The sequence below is a fragment of the Vicugna pacos genome, chromosome 21 (genome assembly GCF_048564905.1).
Source record: "Vicugna pacos chromosome 21, VicPac4, whole genome shotgun sequence".
Taxonomy (NCBI): domain Eukaryota; kingdom Metazoa; phylum Chordata; class Mammalia; order Artiodactyla; family Camelidae; genus Vicugna; species Vicugna pacos.
The window spans coordinates 23,161,137-23,182,677 of NC_133007.1; the positions used below are offsets into that span (position 1 = coordinate 23,161,137).

General features: G+C 35.8%; 1 protein-coding gene across 2 annotated transcripts in view; it reads right to left on the reverse strand.

The window, feature by feature from the left end:
* Positions 1-308: 308 nt before the first annotated feature.
* LOC102536045 (T-cell surface glycoprotein CD1c) overlaps positions 309-21,541 on the reverse strand; it is a 29,664-nt gene continuing 8,431 nt past the window's right edge. The window contains exons 6-9 of one of the 2 annotated variants that reach the window (XM_072946306.1): positions 5,642-5,734; positions 1,569-1,629; positions 1,213-1,360; positions 309-389 (exon numbers count right to left, since the gene is read on the reverse strand). In XM_072946306.1, the coding sequence (XP_072802407.1) occupies positions 1,268-1,360; positions 1,569-1,629; positions 5,642-5,734 (247 nt within the window). In that variant the 3' untranslated portion in view covers positions 309-389; positions 1,213-1,267. Of the gene's footprint in view, positions 390-1,212; positions 1,361-1,568; positions 1,630-5,639; positions 5,735-17,393; positions 17,533-21,541 lie in introns of those variants that run through there. The other variant, XM_072946308.1, reaches the window with a different exon arrangement.

Consider the following 21,541-nt stretch of genomic DNA (forward strand, 5'->3'; position numbering starts at 1 on the left):
AAGTGGATTTGCCCAATAAGACCTCCAAAAGATGTGACTCAGAAAATTGGTGGACTTTCAGAATTAAGAGGCAGATTCACAAGCTGTCAGCCAGATGCAGCTTCAACCCTGTCACCAAAAAAAGAAGTTATAAAAACCCCAAGGAAAAACTCCAAGGGAATTCTTCCAGAAACTCAGGAAAGTTCAGCACATGACAAAGACTCAGTACACACCTGCAAAGCCCTGGAAGCAGCCAGAGAGTGACAGTAGCATCACGTAAGAACTTCCCCCACTTCTTCCTTCTCTCTCCCCAGTGTAGTCCTTGAGCACCAGTCACAAAAGTTAGTAGAGAGAGCAGTGATAGCTGACAGAGCTGATATACAAGTCAACTTCCATTGGCCGGATGCAGACTTCACCGATTAAGTAATTCCAATGCAAGACAAGGGGAAATATTTAGCATTAAATAAAATTTAGAGCTTTAGTTATCACAGTAAACTTGACATATAGATTTGAGAAACTACCTGAGATTCTACCTCAGGAACTGAAAAATAATACCTTACAGATTGGCATAAAGGGACTATGAGAAAAACAGAGTTTATGACACATATCTCAGAGAGATTTATCACTTCAATGAGTTAGTTACAGATATAATATGCATGTGAAAAAGCAGAGCTCTGTTCATTACAGAATCTGAACTGAATTTCAGTTATATAATTTTAGAGATCCTTTCTTCCCCAACACTTTTCTAATAGCAACTTGGACATCCTTGTTTCTGAGACTGTATACCATGGGGTTTAATAATGGAGTGACAATTGTGTATGTTACCGTTACCAGCCTGTCTTTGTTGGACACATAGTTTGCCGTTGGCCTCAGGTAGATGTAGGAGGCACAGCCATAGTGAACAATAACAACAGTGAGGTGAGAAGCACAGGTGGAAAAAGCTTTCCGCCTGCCTTCAGCAGAGGGAGTCTTCAGGATAGTCCTCAGAATGCAGATGTAAGAAACACAGATAAACAAAAATGGGACCACGAGTACAAGAATCCCACAGATGAATATGACAAATTCATGAACATCTGTATTGGTGCAAGCCAGACGAATGACTGGTGAGATGTCACAGAAGTAATGATTGACTTTGTTGGCACTACAGAAAGGGAGGCTGAAAACTAAATACACTACTGTTAGTGAGGCCAAGAACCCGCCGATCCCACAGGTGGCTCCCAGTTTTCCACACACCTGCCAACTCATAAGGATAGGGTAATGCAGAGGGCGACAGATGGCAGCGTAACGATCATAGCCCATCACTCCCAGCAGCAGCCAGTTGGTGATAGCAAAACCAAGGAAGAAGAACATTTGGGTAGCACAACAGGTAAAGGAGATTGTCCTGGCCACAGAAAGAAGATTGGTGAGCATCTTGGGTAGAAGGACAAACGTGTAGAAAGTCTCTGATGTTGAGAGAATGCCAAGGAAGAAGTACATTGGTGTGTGGAGGCTTTTATCCAAGCAGATAACACTAACAATAGTGACATTGCCACTGAGAATGACTAGGTACAGAAAAAGGAAAACCACAAAAAGGGCAAGCTGGATCTCACCCAGGCTCGAAAAACCCAGCAATAGGAATTCAGTGACCATTGTGAGGTTTTCTGCCAAGACCTGAAAAGAAGAGGAAAGAATAAATGCGTTATGGTACATGGATATAAAAATCAATAATATGCAGGCTTGTGTTCCTTTCTGGAGGTGCTAGGAAAGAATCTTGCCTTTTTCCAGTTTTTAGCTGCCTCTGGTTCATGGTCCCCTTCTTCCTTTTTCAAATCCAGGAAAGTTGCATCTCCTTCTCTGTTTCTGATCCTGTCTTCCGCTTTTGAGAACACTGTGATTACATGGTCACACACGAATAATGTAAAATAGTCTCTCTAGCTGAAGGTCAGAGGATGAGCAAATTTAATTCTATCTCCAATCTTATTTCTCCTTTATCATGTAACCAACCTATTTACATGTTTCTGGAGTTGATACATGGACACCTTTGAAAGACCATTATTCTGTCTACTACAAGCAGGAACACACAGTGTGAAAATGAAACAAAGAAAACTATTTTTAATAGCATAAAAATATTAGGATCAAATTTAACAAACGGGGTGCAAGACATATACACAGAAAACCACCAAACATTACTGAGAGAAATTAAAGAAGATTTAATTAAATGAAGAGACCACCCATGTTCATGGGTTGAAGACTCAACATTATGAGGAAATTATGAGCAAAGGGATCACTATGTTCAACACAGACTTTTTGGTAAAAAGTCACAAAGTGATCATAAAATTAATATGGAAGGAAATAGAATAGCTAAAATAATTGTGAAAAAAGAAGAGTAAAGATGGAGGATTTATACTTCCCGATTGCAAAATTCACCCTAAATGATGCACTAATTAAGAAAGTATGACACTGGCATACAGTTATACATACAGACAATGGTCAGAAGTGAGAGTTCAGAAACACACACTTCAAAAGGTACCATTATGAAACATAAGAAAACACCACACAGAGAAAAATATATCTGCAAAGCATATGTCCAGTAAGGGATTTATGGCTAAAATACATACATAATATTTAACAATTAAAATAAGAGAAGCATGCAGGTTAAAAAATGGGCAAACTCTTTCAAGAGACATTTCATCAAAGTATATCAGTAGCTAGTAGGTATGTGAACATATGTTCAGCATCATTCATTATTAGGGAAACGCAAATTAAACCATAGTGAGATGACTGTTTCCATGCACCAGAATGATTATACTTAAGATAGACACGAAAAGGTGCTGGTGGGGATGTAGATGGACCAAACCTTTCATATTTTGCTGATGGAAATGTAAAATTATGCAGTCACTTTTGAAAAAGTTTAGCAGTTTCTTATGGTAAATACAAGTTTACCTAATGACACAAAGATTTTATTCCCAGGAATATACCAGAGAAGTGAATACTATCCACATAAATATTTTCATGTGAATGTTCCTAGGAGCATTACTCATAACACTCAAAAGAAAAAAATCTATCCAGCTGTCTATCAATTTATGAACAAATACATTTATGGACAAGTAAAATCTAATATGCCCATGAAATTGAATACTGTTCAGCAATAAAAGAAATGAACTATGGTATATACCACAACATAAATTATCTTCAAAAGCATTATGCTAAATGATGGTAGACTAGTGCGAAAGACCACACACTGGAAATTCTATTTATATGAAACGTTCAGGAAAGGAAAATATATATCAGCAGAGAGCAGATTGGTTGTAACCTTGGGATGAGGACAGAATGGAATTTGACAGCAAACAAGTAAGAGGTATCTTTTGGAGATGACGAAAATGTCCTAAAATTTGATTGTGGTAATAATCACACAACTCTATCAATTTGTACAAATAAAATGCATGAATATCAGCTATTTTTAAAAGGTTATTTTGAAGGATATTTAGATACATTGATGATTAAAATTTTCATATATTTACCTATTTTAATCACTAAATGGAGACCTTTGGAACATTAGAATCCATTTAATTTTCACTGTTTTGAGTCTTTCTTTGGGATGTTTAAGTGTTTCTGGGACACATCACAGATCTTCAAAACATTTTGGTTAAATAATTTTAAATATAAATTATTTACATTTCTAGTGTGCCAATTTAAGATTTACCATGATAATAATGCTCAACCCAGCTTCAAACCCCAATTAATATAGCCATAAATATATACAAAAAATAGAAGTGAAGATTCTATACCTGACCAGAGGATTGAAACATTTTTATAAAACATCAGAAATTTAGAACTAGAGCACTAAATTAAAGGGAAACAGAAATAGAAAATAATACAAATAAAATACTATAGAAAACAGAAAAATACTAAAATATATACAAATATACACAAATACACTGTATCTTTGAAAAAAAAATGGCAAAACATACAAGCCACTACTACTTTAGCTTGAAAAAAAGAGAAAAGATAGAACACACAATATACAAATATACAAAGCACAAAATGACAAGGCAAACAACCATTTTAGGAAAGAAATGTTCAAATCTCAGAATCATTTGTATAAATCTTCACAAGGAAACTTGAAAATCTAGATGAAATGAATAATTTTCTGGAAAAATAATTCCCAGTCAAAGTAAAAATGGTTATTGATTATAAGCACATCTCTTTAGAAAAATAAAGGATATTATTGGACAGCTAGTCCTCAAAAAATCTCTAGTATACCTGAACTGTTTCATAGAGAAATTAAACAAAGCTTCAAAAATGAGATGATCTCAGTGCCACATACACTGTCCCTAAAATATGATAATAGCTCAATAAATACTTTTTTAATAAATAGAAAAAACTCTGTGTAAATCTCCAACTCATATAATGTTCAAAAAAAATTCTTGTGGATATGTCAATAAAAAATGCAAAAAAAAATCAGAAAAAAGATATTAGTTGGTGGAAAAATTGAAAAGTTAAGCTTAACGCTAAGGAAGGATTATCAGAGTAGTAAATAACCAACAATTTGACTGTATAAAATAACATATTTTCAACAAAAGGACAATCAGAAATACTAGAGGACAAACAATAAATAAAAATTATCAAAGCTATATTCAAAATGTTAATAATAATAAAAATTTTATTCCAAACTGATGGAGAAAATAATAACTTCTAGTGTAGAAATTGGATTAAGCATATGGTTTATAAAATAAAAATAAAATGCATCACATATATAAAAATTAGTTTTACTGCATTTAAAACATTATGCAAGTTAAACTAAAAGATCACTTACACTCATCAAATTAGCAGTAGTGATATGAATTATATGACCAGCCTGTCATATAAGTATTTGATAATAGGATTCACAATTGGTTATAATTTTATGGAAAGAAATTCATCAAATTGTATTAAGGTCACTGAATATATTCATTCAATTTTTCCAGTAATTTCATTTTTGAAAATCTATCCTACTGTAGCAGATTTCTGCATGAAGATGTATTTATAGTAAAGAAACATTTTGTAGTCATAATATGAACTAATAGTACTAAGTTTAAGAAGTCAGTGTTACATAGTGGGTGAGAGTATGGAACCTGGAGACAGGTAGCTTGGATTTGGGTCCCAGTTTTTCCACGTGGTGACTGTGTGTCCATGAAAAAGTTACTCTGCTACAGTTTCTTTATCTGAAACACGGCAGCTGTGAGTATTCGATGTACTTGCACATGTAAAGTGCTTAAAATATCACCCATTATGTAGGAAGCACGCTGCTAGAGGTGCGATTTTTTTTTGACTATCATTTTTTGTTGTTGTTGCTGGGTTGGTTCCTCTCTAAACAAATCAGCCATTCCAAGACAGTGATTTTGAAACTCTATGCCTATCCCATCACTGAGGTTACAGAATCAAGTTAATGGTCAACACCAGCAGTTTTAATACACAAACAGAATAGATGAGACAGAGAAACCATTGGAGAAAGTACAGAATATATGAGTGATCCTTCTTGGAAGTGAATCTTCTCTTTCACATGGAGTGTGTGCACGCGCACGTGCACGTTAGGTTGGAATTAAAACGTATTTCTCACTCTGTCTTGCAGATAGATCTATGACCATAGCAAATATGGCAGAAATGAGCTGACAAGTTTGTTGGAAAATGAACTTTTTCTTACCTTTTCAGGACCCCTGATCCCCATATCTGCTGTTTTTGACGTGACTGATTATTCTCTAGAAGCAGAAGAGGAATCTGAAGAGAATCAATATTGCTGAAAACGAAAAACATGTATATATTCATGACACTTTTTATTTTCAGCATTGTTTGCCTTTCCTTTTTTATGATAGGGCCTGAAGGGGAAAATTAAGGGGAAAAAAATCATTCAAGGCAGGAATCTATAGATTTTTGCTTCCACTTCCTTTGATCTGGGAAGACCAACTGGAGAGTCATTTGGGCAGTAAGGATACATATATATATATATATATATATATTTGTCATGCAGCTGGTAAAGTTATTAAATGAGCAAAGAAGCTAGAAATAGATTCATATTGTGAAGAAAGTACTAGATATGAGATAAAAAGACACAAATTCATATTCTTATTTCAGCATTTTCTTTGAGTAAGTAATTAAATCTTCCTAAATCTCAATTTTCTCCTCTGAAATTTAGAATATTATGAGGATTAACAGACAGCAGAAATTAAAATGCAGCCTGGAATTACACATAAGAAGCCTTAATAATTTCCTTCTTTGCTTCCTTCTGGAGATTGATACTACAGATACCTCCTGTGACCGACCATTCTGCAGTATCTCTAAAGTTTCTCCTTTCTCCTAAACTTAAAATCTTCACCTCAACATTATCTTGGATCCACATCCAGCTACTTTCCTTGTTACCACCCCCCGATCTTTGTATATCATGTATACATAGACTACTTTTGTAAAATATCTTGACAATTTCTGAACTGGACATAAGATAAAAGGCATAATTAGTTGTTATCTATGAGACAGCATAAATATACTCTGACATTTTAGATAATTTAATGAGTCATTTTCCTTAAGCTATCTATGAAATAAGGAAGCCCAGGTCACCAGTGTGAAAGAGTTTCATGTTCCCCAAAATATGAGTCCTGGGCTCCAGGGGAATGCAGTTGCCCTGTCTTTTATAATTTGCTGTATATAGCACCATTCCCAGTATTCCCATACAGATCTTCCTCCAGTTCTCTTAAAATTGTTCAAACCAATGACAAAAGACTCACCACTACACTCCCAAGCACAGTGCTCACTGGGCCCCCCATCTGAATGGCCTAACCTAGCTACAACCTTAATGAGTTATTAATGGGCATTTTTCTGGTTATGAGCATTAATGTAAATGTCCTGATTGGTAATTTCACTACCCAGCACCCTAGGGAGCCATTACCGCATTGCTCCTGAAACAGGTCCTGCCTTCCCTCTACAGGGCACTATGATCCAAGAGGGAAATGGACCTCAAGAATCTCTTGCCAAAGAACGAATCACACAATAGTCTAGGGGAATTTGTTAGTTTTCTAGTTTAGACTCCCTAGGGAGGTGGCTCATTGGAAATCCAGAGGCTGCTTGACACTCAGCAGGAAAGACCTGGCATCCCCTCCCATGGGCTTCCCCTGTAGTTTTTCATCCCTTGGTTGGAGGCAAGAATTTCCTGTGCTCCATCCTGCACTCTAGCCTCTATTTCAAAGAGGAAGAATATGTTTTGAGAAATGATAGAGCAATGGGCTGGCATAGCTGCAGCAGCGATAGCAGCAGAAAGCAACTCCAGGAGGTGCAACGTAGCATGGGAATTCTCACTTGAAGGGCCTAGAGACACCATTTACGTATTTGTTCATTCCAGAAGCGTACACTTAGTTCTAACTTTCATTATGAAATGTTTTCTATTCAGGCGATGTGGGCTCAAATAAGGATAGTTCCCCCTTAGGAAATGTAATTCCTATTGGAGGAGGCAAAGAAAGCTTTGACTGCACTGTGCCCTGATGAAGGGCTACAAGAGAGATGTGCATGTAAAATGTGTATGTCACCCTGAGAGCACGTGGCGGAGAAATGTGAGTTAGGTTATGGAGGTTAATAAGGCCTTCTTAGGAGTGTTTATGCTTGAGTGAAGTTTTAGAGGCAGAATAGTGGGTAGACAATTAATGAAACAGAATAAATTTGAGGAGTGTGTTTGTGTGTGTGTGTGTGTGTGTGTGTGTAAAGGTAATGAGACATTAAGCAGAACATCATTTGGGACAATGAGTACTTTGGTAAGAATTTTAACTTAAGGAGTTAAAATATGCCTTCAAATCCATTAGAAAGTATTGAAGAATTTATAATCCGAGACATTATCTGATGAGACTTTTATTTTATGAAGATAATGATGATATTACTGATGATAATAATTGATAGGACTGACTTTAACGAAATGACAGAATAGTCATCTTTTTACCATCTTTCTCCCAAAGAACACTGATTTTGAAAATCACCCACAGTTGAGAGTACCTTTGTGGAAGTCTGAGATTCCACGACTCGACTGGGAAAGAAATATATATTGTATGCACTGAATAGGGTAACAGGAGAAGTTTTACTCTACCTGCCTCACCCCTCCCCCAGGGTGCCTCTTGGCACAACACAGTACCAAAAAGAGACCACCTCAACCCATGATATCCCCTTCAGGGGAAAGTGGGAACATACGAGTGAGCACCCAGCTTCCTAGTTGTGTAAAACACTGCCGAAGAAACCAACTTTTTCTTGACCCATGCAGAATACTGTGGTGCGTTGCATGATCGGGGGTCAGGGAAAGGCTGGGAAAATAGCAGCCAGCACTTTCAGAGGGTATCAGAGAGATGTGGATTGTACTAACCACTTTTCAGACACCATCAGGAAGCCCATCCATGAGCTTCTGGGGACACCTCACCTACAGATCCTTCCGACTGGCCCAACGGTATCCCCAATACTCTGCATATCTCACTTAAAGAATCCTCTCCGCCTGTTTCAGTAGCTCCCTGCGTACCCATGAGAGCAATGAAACTGAGCCTTTGCAGGCTCTTATCCTGCAAAACTAACCCTACTCTGCAGGCTTGAGAGAAACCACATAAACTTTGGCAATCAGCATCACCTTGGGGTAAGCAAATGGGAGGCTGTCAGCACCTAGACTGGCTTTACGGATCGAGAGAAGGAATACACTGTAAGGAATCCTCCCCGCAACAGGAAATAAATAGTGTGGAGCAGGCATATCCATAGAAAATGTCTCAAAAGACCTCAGAGTTCTTGGCACAGCTGACAGGAAGGATTTACCACCCAAAGGCAGTCAGCAAAGATGGAAGGAGGCTACTGCTTCTTCAGATTCAGTGATGGCAGTACAAGAGTCAAGTACATGAAAAATCAAGAAAACATGACACCACAAAGAGAACACAATAATTTTCCAGTAACCAGCCCCAAAGAAACAGAGACTGCAATTTGCCTGATAAATACCTCAAATCAGTCGTTTTAAGAAACCTCAGTGAGCTCAAGAAAACACTGAAAGACAATTCTGTGAAATTAGTAAAACAAAATACAAATAAAACAAAAAGTTAAGCACAGAGATAAAAATCAAAAAGGAACCAACAAATTCTAAAGATGAAGAACATAAGGAATGAAATAAAAACGCAATAGAGATCAGTAGCATCAGTCTTATTCAAGCAAAAGAAAGAATCTGTGAAGTCAAAGAAAAGTCACTTGAAACTATCCAGTCAGAGGAGAAAAAAAGAAAAAAGAATGAAAAAGAGTGAAGAAAGCCTATGTGAACTATGGGATACCATCAAGAGAAAACTTCTATGCATTATTGCCGTCCCAGAAAGAGAAGAAAGGAAGAAAAGGGGCAAAAGGCTTGTTTAAAGAAATAATGGCTGAGAACTTGCCAAATATGGGGAGAAACTTGTATATCTTGTTCAAGAAACTTACAGATCCCTAAGAAGACTCAACACATGAAGATCTTCCTCAAGACATATAATGAAACTGTCAAAACTCAAAGACAAAGAAAATTTTTTGAAGAGCAAGAGAAAAAAATATTCTCATAAAAAAAGGAACCCTCATAAGACTATCAGCAGATTTCTTTGCAGAAACTTTGAAGTCCAGAAGAGAGTGGGATGATATATTCAAAGTGCTAACAGAACAAAATTGACCCAACAAAGCTGTCTTTCAGAAATGAAGGAACAATAAAGATATTCTGGAAAAAAAAAACAGCTGAGGATATTTCATTACCACTAAAGCTGCCTTACAAAAAATGCTAAATGGAATCTTTCAAAATGAGATAAAAGAAGGCTTATTAACAAGAAGTTTATGGACATATACAATACTGGTAAATGTAAGTATATAGTCAAATTCAGAACAATCTAACACTGAATATGGTGGTGTGTTAACCACTTACCTATAATATAAAGGTTAAAAACTATAAAAATCACTATATCTATAATAATTTATTAATAAATAAACAATAGAAAAAGATATAATTTGTAAAACCAAAAACATAAAATGTGGTGTGGGGAGTAAAATGGTAGAGGTTTTGAATGTGATCAAAGTTAAGTTATGAGGGTTAAATAGACTGTTTAAACTATAAGATGTTTTATTTAAGCCTCATGGTAACCACAAAGCAAAAATCTACAGCAAATACACAAAAGGCAAGAGAAGGCAACCAAAACATAAAACTATGGAAAATCAATTCACAAAGGAAGAGAGAAAGAAAGGAACAAAGGACTACAAAACAGTCTGAAACAATTAATGAAATGACAGTAGTAAGTCCTTACCTAACAATAATTACTTTAAATGTAAATGGATTAAATTATCCAAACAAAAGTCATAGAGTAGCTGAATGGATTAAAATAAATAAATGTTGTAGAGCAGATCTCTAGAAGTTTTTCATCTTGCATAACTGAAACTTTGTACCCATTAAACAGAAACTCCCCATTACCCTTGCCCCAAGCCCCTGACAACTACCATTGTGCTTTCTGTTTCCATGTGTTTGACTAATTTAGATACTTCATATCACTGGAATCATGCAGTATTTGTCCTTCTTTCACTGGCTTATTTCACTAAGCACAGTGTCCTCTGAGTTCATCAGTGTTGTTGCATTCTAGGTGATCTATTCATTGTTGAAAGTGGGTAATGAAGTCTCCTACTATTATTGCTTGCTGTGTGGTTCTGTCTTCAGATGTTAAGAACTGCTTGATATATATTGTGATCATAGAACATTCTTCATATGATTTCAATTCTTTTAAATATATGGAGATTTGTTTAATGACCCAGAATGTGGTCTTTCTTGGTGAATGTTCCCTGTGTTCTTGAAATAAATATGCTTTCTGCTATTGTTAGATGGAACGTTTACGTCAGCTAGGTCAAGTTGGTTGATAGTGGGATTGAAGTCTCTCAGATCGCAAAAGTCTCTTTGTATCTCCTCCGTGAATCCCTTTGCATCCTGTGACAAAACATTTGGCACCCAGCCATGAGCAATATCTGAATTATTTGAGCTTAATCCAATATCTTGTCACTAAAGAGAAGTACATGGCTTCTTCACCACCACACAAAATACTGCATGTTCACAGGTCCTGTGTATCTACTCTTAGAAAAGTGAAGGGCTTTTGATATTTTGTTTTGGGTTCTTCAGTAATATAAAGGTAGCAGGCAATTTTTAAAATTAAATAAAGAATTCAGAGGTTTACGATATTTTCTAAAACAAAATCAAGGTGAAGAACAAACTAAGGGTGTGTCTTTTATCTTGGCTGATCACCTTCAAATGGAAAGTGGAGAATTCCATCTCCAAAATTCCACATTAAACAACCCTCCACAATGTTTTCAAAGTAGATACATTCTGTATGTATGTCCACATTTCTGGTACTGTTTATCTCAGACACTTAATTCAGGCAGATTAATTAAGAGAGGTAGCTGTTATGTTTTCAGCTTCAAGTTGATAAGCAACTTCTCATGAACTGAACATTTATTTGAAAGAAGGCACCATGTAATTGAAAGGTTAATCTAGACACTAGAAGCCCATTCTCTGGGTGAGAAGACCCACTTATTTAGGGCTTTTAAATTGTGGATAGAGCCTCTTTCTTGGAAAAAAAAACTAATATTTTGCCAAATATTTGATAAACTTGGACATTTAAAATAATATTAATTACTGTTGCCCATTCTCTTTTGAATATTTCCAAATTTCTATCTGAAACACTTAAAATATCTTTAGTTCTTTTTCCTCGGACACATTTATTGCTAACAGGTTATTTATTAAAAGTTACCACTTTTCTAGTGAAACTGTTCTTACTGTCCTTAAGAATAGGGGCCATCATCTTTGCTATAGGCAATGCTTAAATTGAAGTAATTAGAAATTTTCCATTACCCTTTTTATCTTTTTAAACCAGATCAAAATTCCAAGTTATCTTTAACTTTCTCTTGCTTCTATTATATATTTTCAAGACTGTTTTCTTAGGTCTCCTAAAGACAATTCTTTCAATAATATTTTTATTCAATAATATTTTCAATAATATTTTTTCCTAGTGCTAGTCCCGTAAAGATGGTCCCAAGGTGCAATTTACTGTGGGCCAAGCACAGGCTTAGAGCCTCCCTTAATTCCTACCCAGTGACTGCCAAGAGAATGTTTTAACTGTGAGCATAACTTCAGTTAAGTTTCAAGGAAGTGTGAAGACAAAGAACACAGAAAGTAATTTTCTCTCTGTCTTGACACAGACGTGTAGTAGAGAACAACTCGTTTTTTTTTTTTTTACATTTTTTATTGATTCATAATCATTTTACAGTGTTGTGTCAAATTCCAGTGTTCAGCACAATTTTTCAGTCATTCATGGACATATACACACTCATTGTCACATTTTTTTCTCTGTGATTTATCATAACATTTTGTGTGTATTTCCCTGTGCTATACAGTGTAATCTTGTTTATCTATTCTACAATTTTGAAATCCCAGTCTATCCCTTCCCACCCTCTACCCCCCCCCCCAGTAACCACAAGTCTGTATTCTCTGTCCATGAGTCTATTTCTGTCCTGTATTTATCTTTGTTTTTGTTTGTTTTTGTTTTTTAGATTCCACATATGAGCGATCTCATATGGTATTTTTGTTTCTCTTTCTGGCTTACTTCACTTAGAATGACATTCTCTAGGATCATCCATGTTGCTGCAAATGGCATTATGTTGTCGGTTTTTATGGCTGAGTAGTATTCCATTGTATAAATATACCACATCTTCTTTATCCAGTCACCTGTTGATGGACATTTAGGTTGTTTCCATGTTTTGGCTATTGTAAATAGTGCTGCTATGAACATTGGGGTGCAGGTATGAGAACAACTCGTTTTGATGGAGGTTTACAGGGACACCATGACCTTCCCCACAAGGATGGCTGCAAGAACAAAGCACGCCTGCAGCAAGAAGATTGCAACAATCAACCACATCCCCGCCCCTGTTTTTTTGTATAAAAGGAGCCTGTGTTCTGACTAGAGCGGGATGGTTCTCCAAAACGTTAGTCTGCGATCCTCTAGGTCTGCTGGCTTTCCGAGTAAAGTCGCTATTCCTTGCCCCAATACCTCATCTCCCGATTCATTGGCCTGTCGTGCAGCGAGCAGAATGAATTTGTACTCGGCAACAGACTGACATTTTTTTCCCCAATGATATGCTGTTTAATTTCTAATTTAGGTTAGATCGTGTACCCAGGATTAAACTTCACCCCTTGCTTTACTTCAGTCTTTTCTCAATTTACACAGTAAACACTGAAAACATCTCTTTATTGACCACTTAAAACCAGTCTATGCATGAGACCCAGTTAACTGTCTAAAATGAAAACACTGTAGTTCATCTTTACCAAAAACTCTTCTGTGTGTCAAAAACAAAAAAAAAACCTAAAACATCCCCAGTGTAAGAAATGGGTGAACTGGGTCATCAGCTTTGTTTACAACTTGGAGGAGGAAACTCCCCTGGCAATGTTTAAAATCAGAACTCGTGTGCTTTCAGATCTCTGTTTGACACAGTTTTATGCTTTCACGTTAGTTGCTGGGGGGGGTGGTTGAAAACATGTTATTCCAACTTTAGACAAAGCTGTATCTTTGTCATTTGCTTCATTTTTTTTTTAATTCTGACCTAAGGTCTGCACACCTGGCATCTCAGATCATCCTTCTACAGATATCCTGTGTGAAGAAGGACTTGGCCATGATGCTTTTATGAAACTGTGAAATGAAATTATAATCACTCTTCCTTTATATGTATTCTGTTCGCAAATTTATCACTCCTCTAATCCTGCACCACCTCTGAAACTTTTATTTTTTTATTATTTCATCCCTTGCTAATTTACCTGAGAGAACACTAGTAAATTTTGTCACACGCTTGAGCTAAAAACTTTCTAAGAATTTTTAAAAAATAGTTTAAAACACACGGCCTTCCATTTCTTATGAGATCACAGTTAAATACTGCGCATGCCATGCAAAGGCCTGTATGTCCAGCTCCCTATTTCCAGTCTTTTATATGACCATGCCCACCTCCTCATAATCTACGTCAGTGCTTCTCAATCTCTGTGAGGTGCAAGGCAATATTCCCCCCAGTTTATTATACACCAAATGTTTGTAAACAATGAAAATGAATGATTTCAGAAACAAAATAAAAAGGAGATACAAGAAATTTTCTTGTTTTACTATTAATTAATATGCACAAAATTGTTGAATTGTTATGAAAGTTTCTAAATATTTACTTTCAGTTTTTATGCTTATCTTGTTACAAATATTTCCTAGTCTCATTCTGCTGTTTGGACCACATTTTGAATAGCATCGCTCCATGCTTCAGGTATTTGCAAACACTTAGTATCCTCACAACATTCAAAACTGAAATATTGTCTATCTCAGTGCACTCCCTGAAGTCCTGGTGTACGATCACCTTTCAACTCTTAGTTGAAGTGGCACATTACAAGAAGCCTTTCTTGTAATCCTCAGGAAGAACTGGCCACGCCTTCCCTTATGCCCTTACCCACAACACAAAACACTTGCTTCTGACCAGCAATCACAGCACTGCATTCCGACTATGTTCATAGGACTGTCCCCACCACTGTGCAGGAGTTCTCACACTTTTTGTTATTGTTCTCAAATAAGTGTCTTTAGCATGGATACATCTCAACTCTAGACCTAAACCTAGTGACTGCTTGACCTCTGAACTCTGAATCTAAACAGGCATTTCATACTGAACATCCAAGAAAAGGGAACTCTCCTACATTATTGGTGAAAATATAAATTAGGGCTGCTATTATGAAAAACAGTATGGAAGAGCCTTAAAAAACTAAAAATAGAGTCACTGGATGCTCCAGCAATTGCACTTCTGGGCACACAACCAAAGAAAACTCTAACTGGAAAAGACACCTGCACCCCAGTATTCTTGGCTGCACCATTTACAATAGCCGAGATATGGAAACAACCTAAATGTCCATTGACAGGTGAATGGATAAAGAAGTTTGGGTATACACACACACACATACATACATACACAGTAGAATACTATTCAGCCATAAAAAAGAAAGGAATAATGCCATTTGCAGCAACATGGATTATGGACCTAGAGATCATCATACTAAGTGAAGTAAATCACAGAGAAAGACAAATACCATATGACATCATTTATATGTGGAATCTAAAATATGACACAAATAAACTTATTTACAAAACAGATATAGACTGCATATGTGAACCAATTTGCTGTACACCGGAAACTATCACCACATGGTAAATAATCTATACCTTAATAAAAAAATAAACATCCAGAACCAAATCCTCCATTTGCCCTCCAAATCTCTTTCTTCCATAGTCTTATCTATCTTAGTTTACTGTATTCCAAATGGAATTCCATCTTCTCAAAACAAAACCCTGGAGTCATTCCTGATTTCCGTTTTTTTCTGAAACAGAATCTTTCAAGTTCTATTGGCTCTATTTTCATAACACACACAGTTACAAGTCTCTTTTCACCACCCCCACCTCTAGCACTGTGGTTTCATACTATCATCTTCTTCTTGAATTATTCCAGGAGGCCTGATGTTGGTCCTGCTGCTTCCACCATGTCCCTGTCCCTGTCCCTGTCCTCAGGTCTATTCTCAACAAAACAGTCAGACTAATCCTTTGAAAAGCAAGTCAGATCGTATCTCTTCTCAGACCAAAACCTCCAAGTGGTTCCCACCTTATTCAGAGAAAAGGAGTAAGTCTCAGAGTGACTTACAAGACCAGCCGCTACCTGAAGGCTCACTTCTCTAAGACCTCATTTCTGACCACTTCCCTCAGCAGAGACTTGCAGAGGGAAGAAGACAATGGAGAGATGACTCCACGTCTGTTCCTTGCCTCATGCCCTGGACTGACTTGTTGATGGATATTTTTATTGTCCAGTGAGGCTTTTGTGTATGGATGGGAAAACTCACTAAAATTTTTACTGGCTTAAAGCCATTTCAGTAATAACATGAATACATTCAAACACTGAATCCTCACAATCCCTCTATATATTTATGCTTTAAATACACAACTAATCATAAATCCTAGAATATATGAAATTGGCAAAATCAATGAAACACTAGGAAGGCAAATCCTAGAGGAAACAATGTGAGCTTATATCAATTATATGTGTGTGTATTTGTGTATTTCTTCTTTAATAAAATGGTAGCATTTTAATTTTCATTTGCATTTTCTTCTTTAATAAAATAGAGGTAAAAATGACGAAGAATAAAAATATGAATAAGGACAAGGATTAAAGTAATGAAGATCCAGCTGAGTATATTTAAGAATAAAATTCTGATTATTTTATCACAGAATTTTCAGGTCTATAGCTTCTATATCTCTTTAATTTTTTTAATGTGATAATTTTCCAGAGATTATTATTTTTTAACCTGTGAGGATCTGGCATCACCTGAGATATCACACTATCATTGTGATGTATTTACTTAGTAGGTAAACATCAGTAAAATTATTATGGCATTTATTACAGTTATTACACAAAAGTCCTTAATAATTGATAAAACTAGGAGAGACATCTCAAATATATGTCTCTTAGGATGCGGATATGAATATTTAATTTGCATGGTTAGTTCTCCTTTTTAAAATATTTGACTAATTTTTGATGTTGGAACTTTATTTGTAGCTGGTATTGTGTGTGGCCATCTCTGGTGATCAACTGCAGAAGCCCTCTCCTCACCGGGCTGCTATGTAGATGATACTGCTGGTAAACAAACTTTCCTATATGGGATTCAATGTGTACTTCTCCACGGTTACTTGGTTTATTATCACCTCTGTTTAGTCTTATCTGCTTACACAAATATCTGTGTAACTGTAACTAATAGAAAGTGTGTACATATGTAGCATTTTTAATAAAATCAATGAAAATTAAACATATGCGACAACACTCACACATCTTTTGCTTTGGAACGAGATACTTTTAGTTCATATTTTGAGAATCATTGTTGTTCTTCATTTAAAGAGTATCGGTAGTCCAGATTTTTTTTGACACAAAATGAAAAGCACCTACTTCTCCTAAAGGAAACTCCCTTTTTTTCTTTTAAATGTAACATCTGGGTTCTGGAGCACATATGATATTTTAGTGGTAGGCAGATGTGCTTCCACTAGTGTTTTCGGGACACTTTTAATAATAACAGAGATGGAGAATACTTTTTAACTCTTTTAACATGCTACATTCAAATTGAATTTATGTGAATCCTTTGCAACCTGTATGATTTCATTTGCTGCTATGACTTAATTCGGCCAGCCGACTGAAACTGAAGGAAAAGCTGTTAAGAGATCCTGTATTAAATCCCAGGAGAAGCGTAAGAGCCAGGGATGATGTTCCTGTACATAAGAGGCTTTAGGAGATTAGGCACAAGCACAGAGCTCCTGGAACTGGGCATCAAATGAGACAGAGAACTGACGGGTAAGCCATACCTCATGGCTCTGTTTGGAGCATCCCTCCAAAAGGTAACTGAAGATTGGTCAGATGCTTTGGGAGAAACAGGTGAGAATATATCATCTTCTCACTATGGGTACCAGCAGCAGTGGAAGCCATCAAGCTGTTCCAACCAACCTTGTGGGCAGCAAGCAGTCAGCAAGTGGAAGCATAAAGTGGAGAGAAAAAAAAAAAAAGAAGGTCAGAAGCCACTTGGAAACTGATGCTGAAAATCTGGTTTGTGAGCATAGATGTGACATACTTCTAATAAGGCTAAGTTTGTACCCAATAAGCAGGGTCACTGTAATTCAGGTATAGATACAATTGTGCCCGATTTTACAGTCATTCAATGATGAGGCCAAGTATCACTTGTGTGTAAGAATTTATCTCTTTTTACATAACAACTGCTACACATTCATTAAAATCTTTCCAATGACTTTCTGTCGCAGTGCCGTGGCCTGTAAGATTCCTTTATGATCTGACTCCAGCTCAGTGGTCTCTTCCACTACGTTCCTCACCACTTCTTCTAATGCAGCTATGTCGATACTGTTAGCTTTCAGAACACACCCAGTATCATGCCACTTTATCCCTAGTTCCTATTGTTCGAACGCTCTTCCCCTAGACACTGCATAACATGCTTCTTGCTATTGCTTTAGGTCTTTTCTCAAAAGCCATCTTCTTGGAGTGGCCCATTCTGTCCACCATCCTGGAAATAATGACCCATTTTTCTCTCTCATCCCCTTTCCCTGATTCAGTTCTTAATTGCAGCATATGTCATCACTTCAAATATTTTAATTTATTTTCTATCTCCCCTGACCTCTACTGTCATGTGAGTTCCGTGGGTAAGGGTATTTTACTCTTGTCCCTCTGCTGTATTTCATTATCTATTTTAGCATCTATCACACGGTAGATGTCCCATAATTATTTGTTGAGTGTGTAATGTATTGTTTAAAGCATAGATTTTGAAGGAACTAGTCATATGACCTATGTCTCCTTATCTATAAAAAGGCAATAATGGAAGCCTGGAAGGATGCCCACAAGAGCAAGGCTGCACGCACACTCAAAAGACACTGGAAACAACCACCCCAGCTTTCTGCATCTCCCTGGGTGAATATGAGGCTTGCGCACACGCTGTGAGGAGAGATACAAGAAAGTGGAGGGGAAAGTAAAAATCAGGGCTGACTTGCAAACTTCCTGAACTTTGAACGCTCTTTCCAACTCAAACAAAGATCCATTGGCAAAGGGTGGGAGACTTGTTGGCTCAAAGTGCTTGAGCACGACCTTCTTAAGCCATGCTGATCCAGCAGTGATCCCTTAAAAGCCAGGCTTAAAAAGGCAAACAAGAATTACAAAAAAAAAAAACATTAGCAGAGACATCTGTGGCCTGATACTGTGGGAGACTCAGACTGTACTGATTAGTCCAGGCAAGCCAATAATGAGCATATGAAGAAATAGAGCAACAGTGATGACATGGGAAGATCCGAATCAATATACCATCTATAATGTCCATTTTTCAACAACAAAAAGGGGGACTAAAAAGGAAGAGGGAAGTGTGACTACACACAGGGAGAAATGAAATCAGTACAAACATCTTTGATGTTGCTCTAGTGTTGGACACAGCAAAAAATAAATAAATAAATAAACTTCAAAGCTGGAAAGCAATGAACATTAAATATGTTCAATGAAAAAAAATCCATGTTTAAGAACTTAAAAATTAAAGGAAAATATGATAATAATGATGCATCAAGTAGAGAAAATAATTAAAGAAATAGAAAATATTTTTAAAATAGATGGAAATTCTCAAATTTCAAAGTACATTAAGTTCTTAGCAAGACACAAGATAAATATACCAAAATCAGTTATATTTCTATACGCTAACAACAAATAATCAAAAAGAAAATTAAGAAAGCAATTTCATTCACACAAGCCTCAAAAACAATAAAATACATAGAAACATTATGCTGTACACCAGACACTGACACATTGTAACTGACTATATTTCAATAAAAATAAATAAATAAGTACATAGAAACAAACTTAATCAAGGAAATGCATGACATGTACACTGAAAACTAAAGAAAGTTGTTGAGAGAAATTAATGATCTAAAAATATGGAGAAACATTTCTTGTATTCACAATAGCATCAAAAATTGATGAATACAAGGAACAAAGTTAACAAATATGTAACATCTGTATTAATTTTACATCAGCATATATTGTAAAAATTGTTTTTCCTGCCAATAAAGCTTTTTTCTGTTTATTTTGTTTTATCTTGTTCATGCTGAATATTATTTTCGATAAATGGGACTCAATCCAGTATTTTGTTTTAACGTTTTATTGATTTAGCATGTTGATATTTTGTCCAGATAAACTGTTGAATTATTTTATTTTTTAAGTTAATTTCCCTACTGTTCAGTTTTTCTGTAGAGCAAATTATAGCTTATGCAAATAATGACAATCTCATTTTTCTTTATATCTTTTATTTTTATAGACTCACTGAATTAGGAAGAACCACTTTAGAATCATTTTGAGTAGCAATCACAAGGGCAGACACCCTTGTCCTTTTCCAAATTTCAATGGTAAGTTTTCAAAATTGTTATTACTATGTATATTTGCTATGCATTGGTTACAGCTAAACTTAGCTATACAAGGGACACTCCCTTTTAATCCAAAATGGGTAAAAAATTTTTTCATCAATGTATGTTTAATTTTATTGAGAATTTTATTGGGCGAGTAGAGTAGATGATCAGATGATTCATTCTTTCCCCTTTAATCTATTAATATGACAACCACATTAACGGATTTTCTAACATTAAATTATTCTTACACTCCTAGTAAAAACTCTACATGTTGTATCTAAGCATTCTTCAATCCGTAAGTAAAATTGGATCGTAGCTATTAGGTGTTTGGTTTATTTGTTTGCTTTGGTTTATTGATTCGCTTTGTTTATGTTCAAGTAATCTCGTCAGGTTGCTGAGTTTTTGCGTTGTGAAATTCTAGCCTCATAAAGTGACTTCAGTTGTTTTCCATTATTGTATATCTTGAAACTGATTACCGTTAACGGCCTGAGACCTTTTAGATTAGTCACAAATTTACCATCAGCTTCCATTTTTAAGGTAACAAGTGTACGTAGAATTTCTTTTCCTGTAGGTCTTATTTGAATATTTATAATTTTCAAAAAAATTTTCCATCTCATTTTGACTTCAAATGACCTGAAATGAAGTTACACACAGTCTTCCTTTATTAGGCTTACTCTTCACTGCATCCGTGAGCACCCACTTTTTAAATCCTAATATTGTTTGTGTTTATCTTTTTTATCAATCCTTTTAGAATTTACTTTTGTATCTTATTATTTTTTTCCAAAAAGCTGTCTATGTCTCATTTGGTAGTTCTATTACACATGTTTTAATTTCTATTTTAATGATACAGCCTTTATGATTATTTCCTTTCTTCTCTATTTTTTGATTCATTTTATGGTTCTTTTACTTGCTTCCTGAGTGAATGTCTAGAGTATTTATTTCCAACATTTCTTCTTCTCTACAAACACATTTTAAACTATGAAATACTCTGTAAATATGCCTTGGCTTCACAATACCATCATGGACTATAGACAAAGGTAGATACTGAACAAAATACATACCACCCTACAAAAAACATAACATACAGTCAAAAGATTCAATTGACATATGCCAAACATACTACAAGTAACCGTATTAATTTGAAGAATTTTAGACCCATTCACAAAATAAAATAAAACAAAAATCAGTCAGAGAGGAAAATAATTTCAGTATTCCACAAGAAACTGCACTGTCACACAGGTGAAATAACCATAACAAGAGGTTTCAATTTTGAGGCTACTGAAGCCACAAATCACAACAACGACCTGAGGCGAAACAGAAAGAAGTGTCTCATAGCAACCTCACAACAATTAACATAATCCTTACTGTGATTTCTCTAAATGAAGGTCACGCAGAAGATCAATTCCAAAGGAAAGATTCTAACATTAATTTTAATTTTTAGTATATACTGTGGTGTAGTTAATTCCATCTTGCTTGCCAAAATTCCATTAGGGTCTAATCCGTTTTGACTTGAAGTACTTACTGTTTGTGGCCAGGTCTCTTTTAAGAAGAAAGTCCCCCTCCTCTGC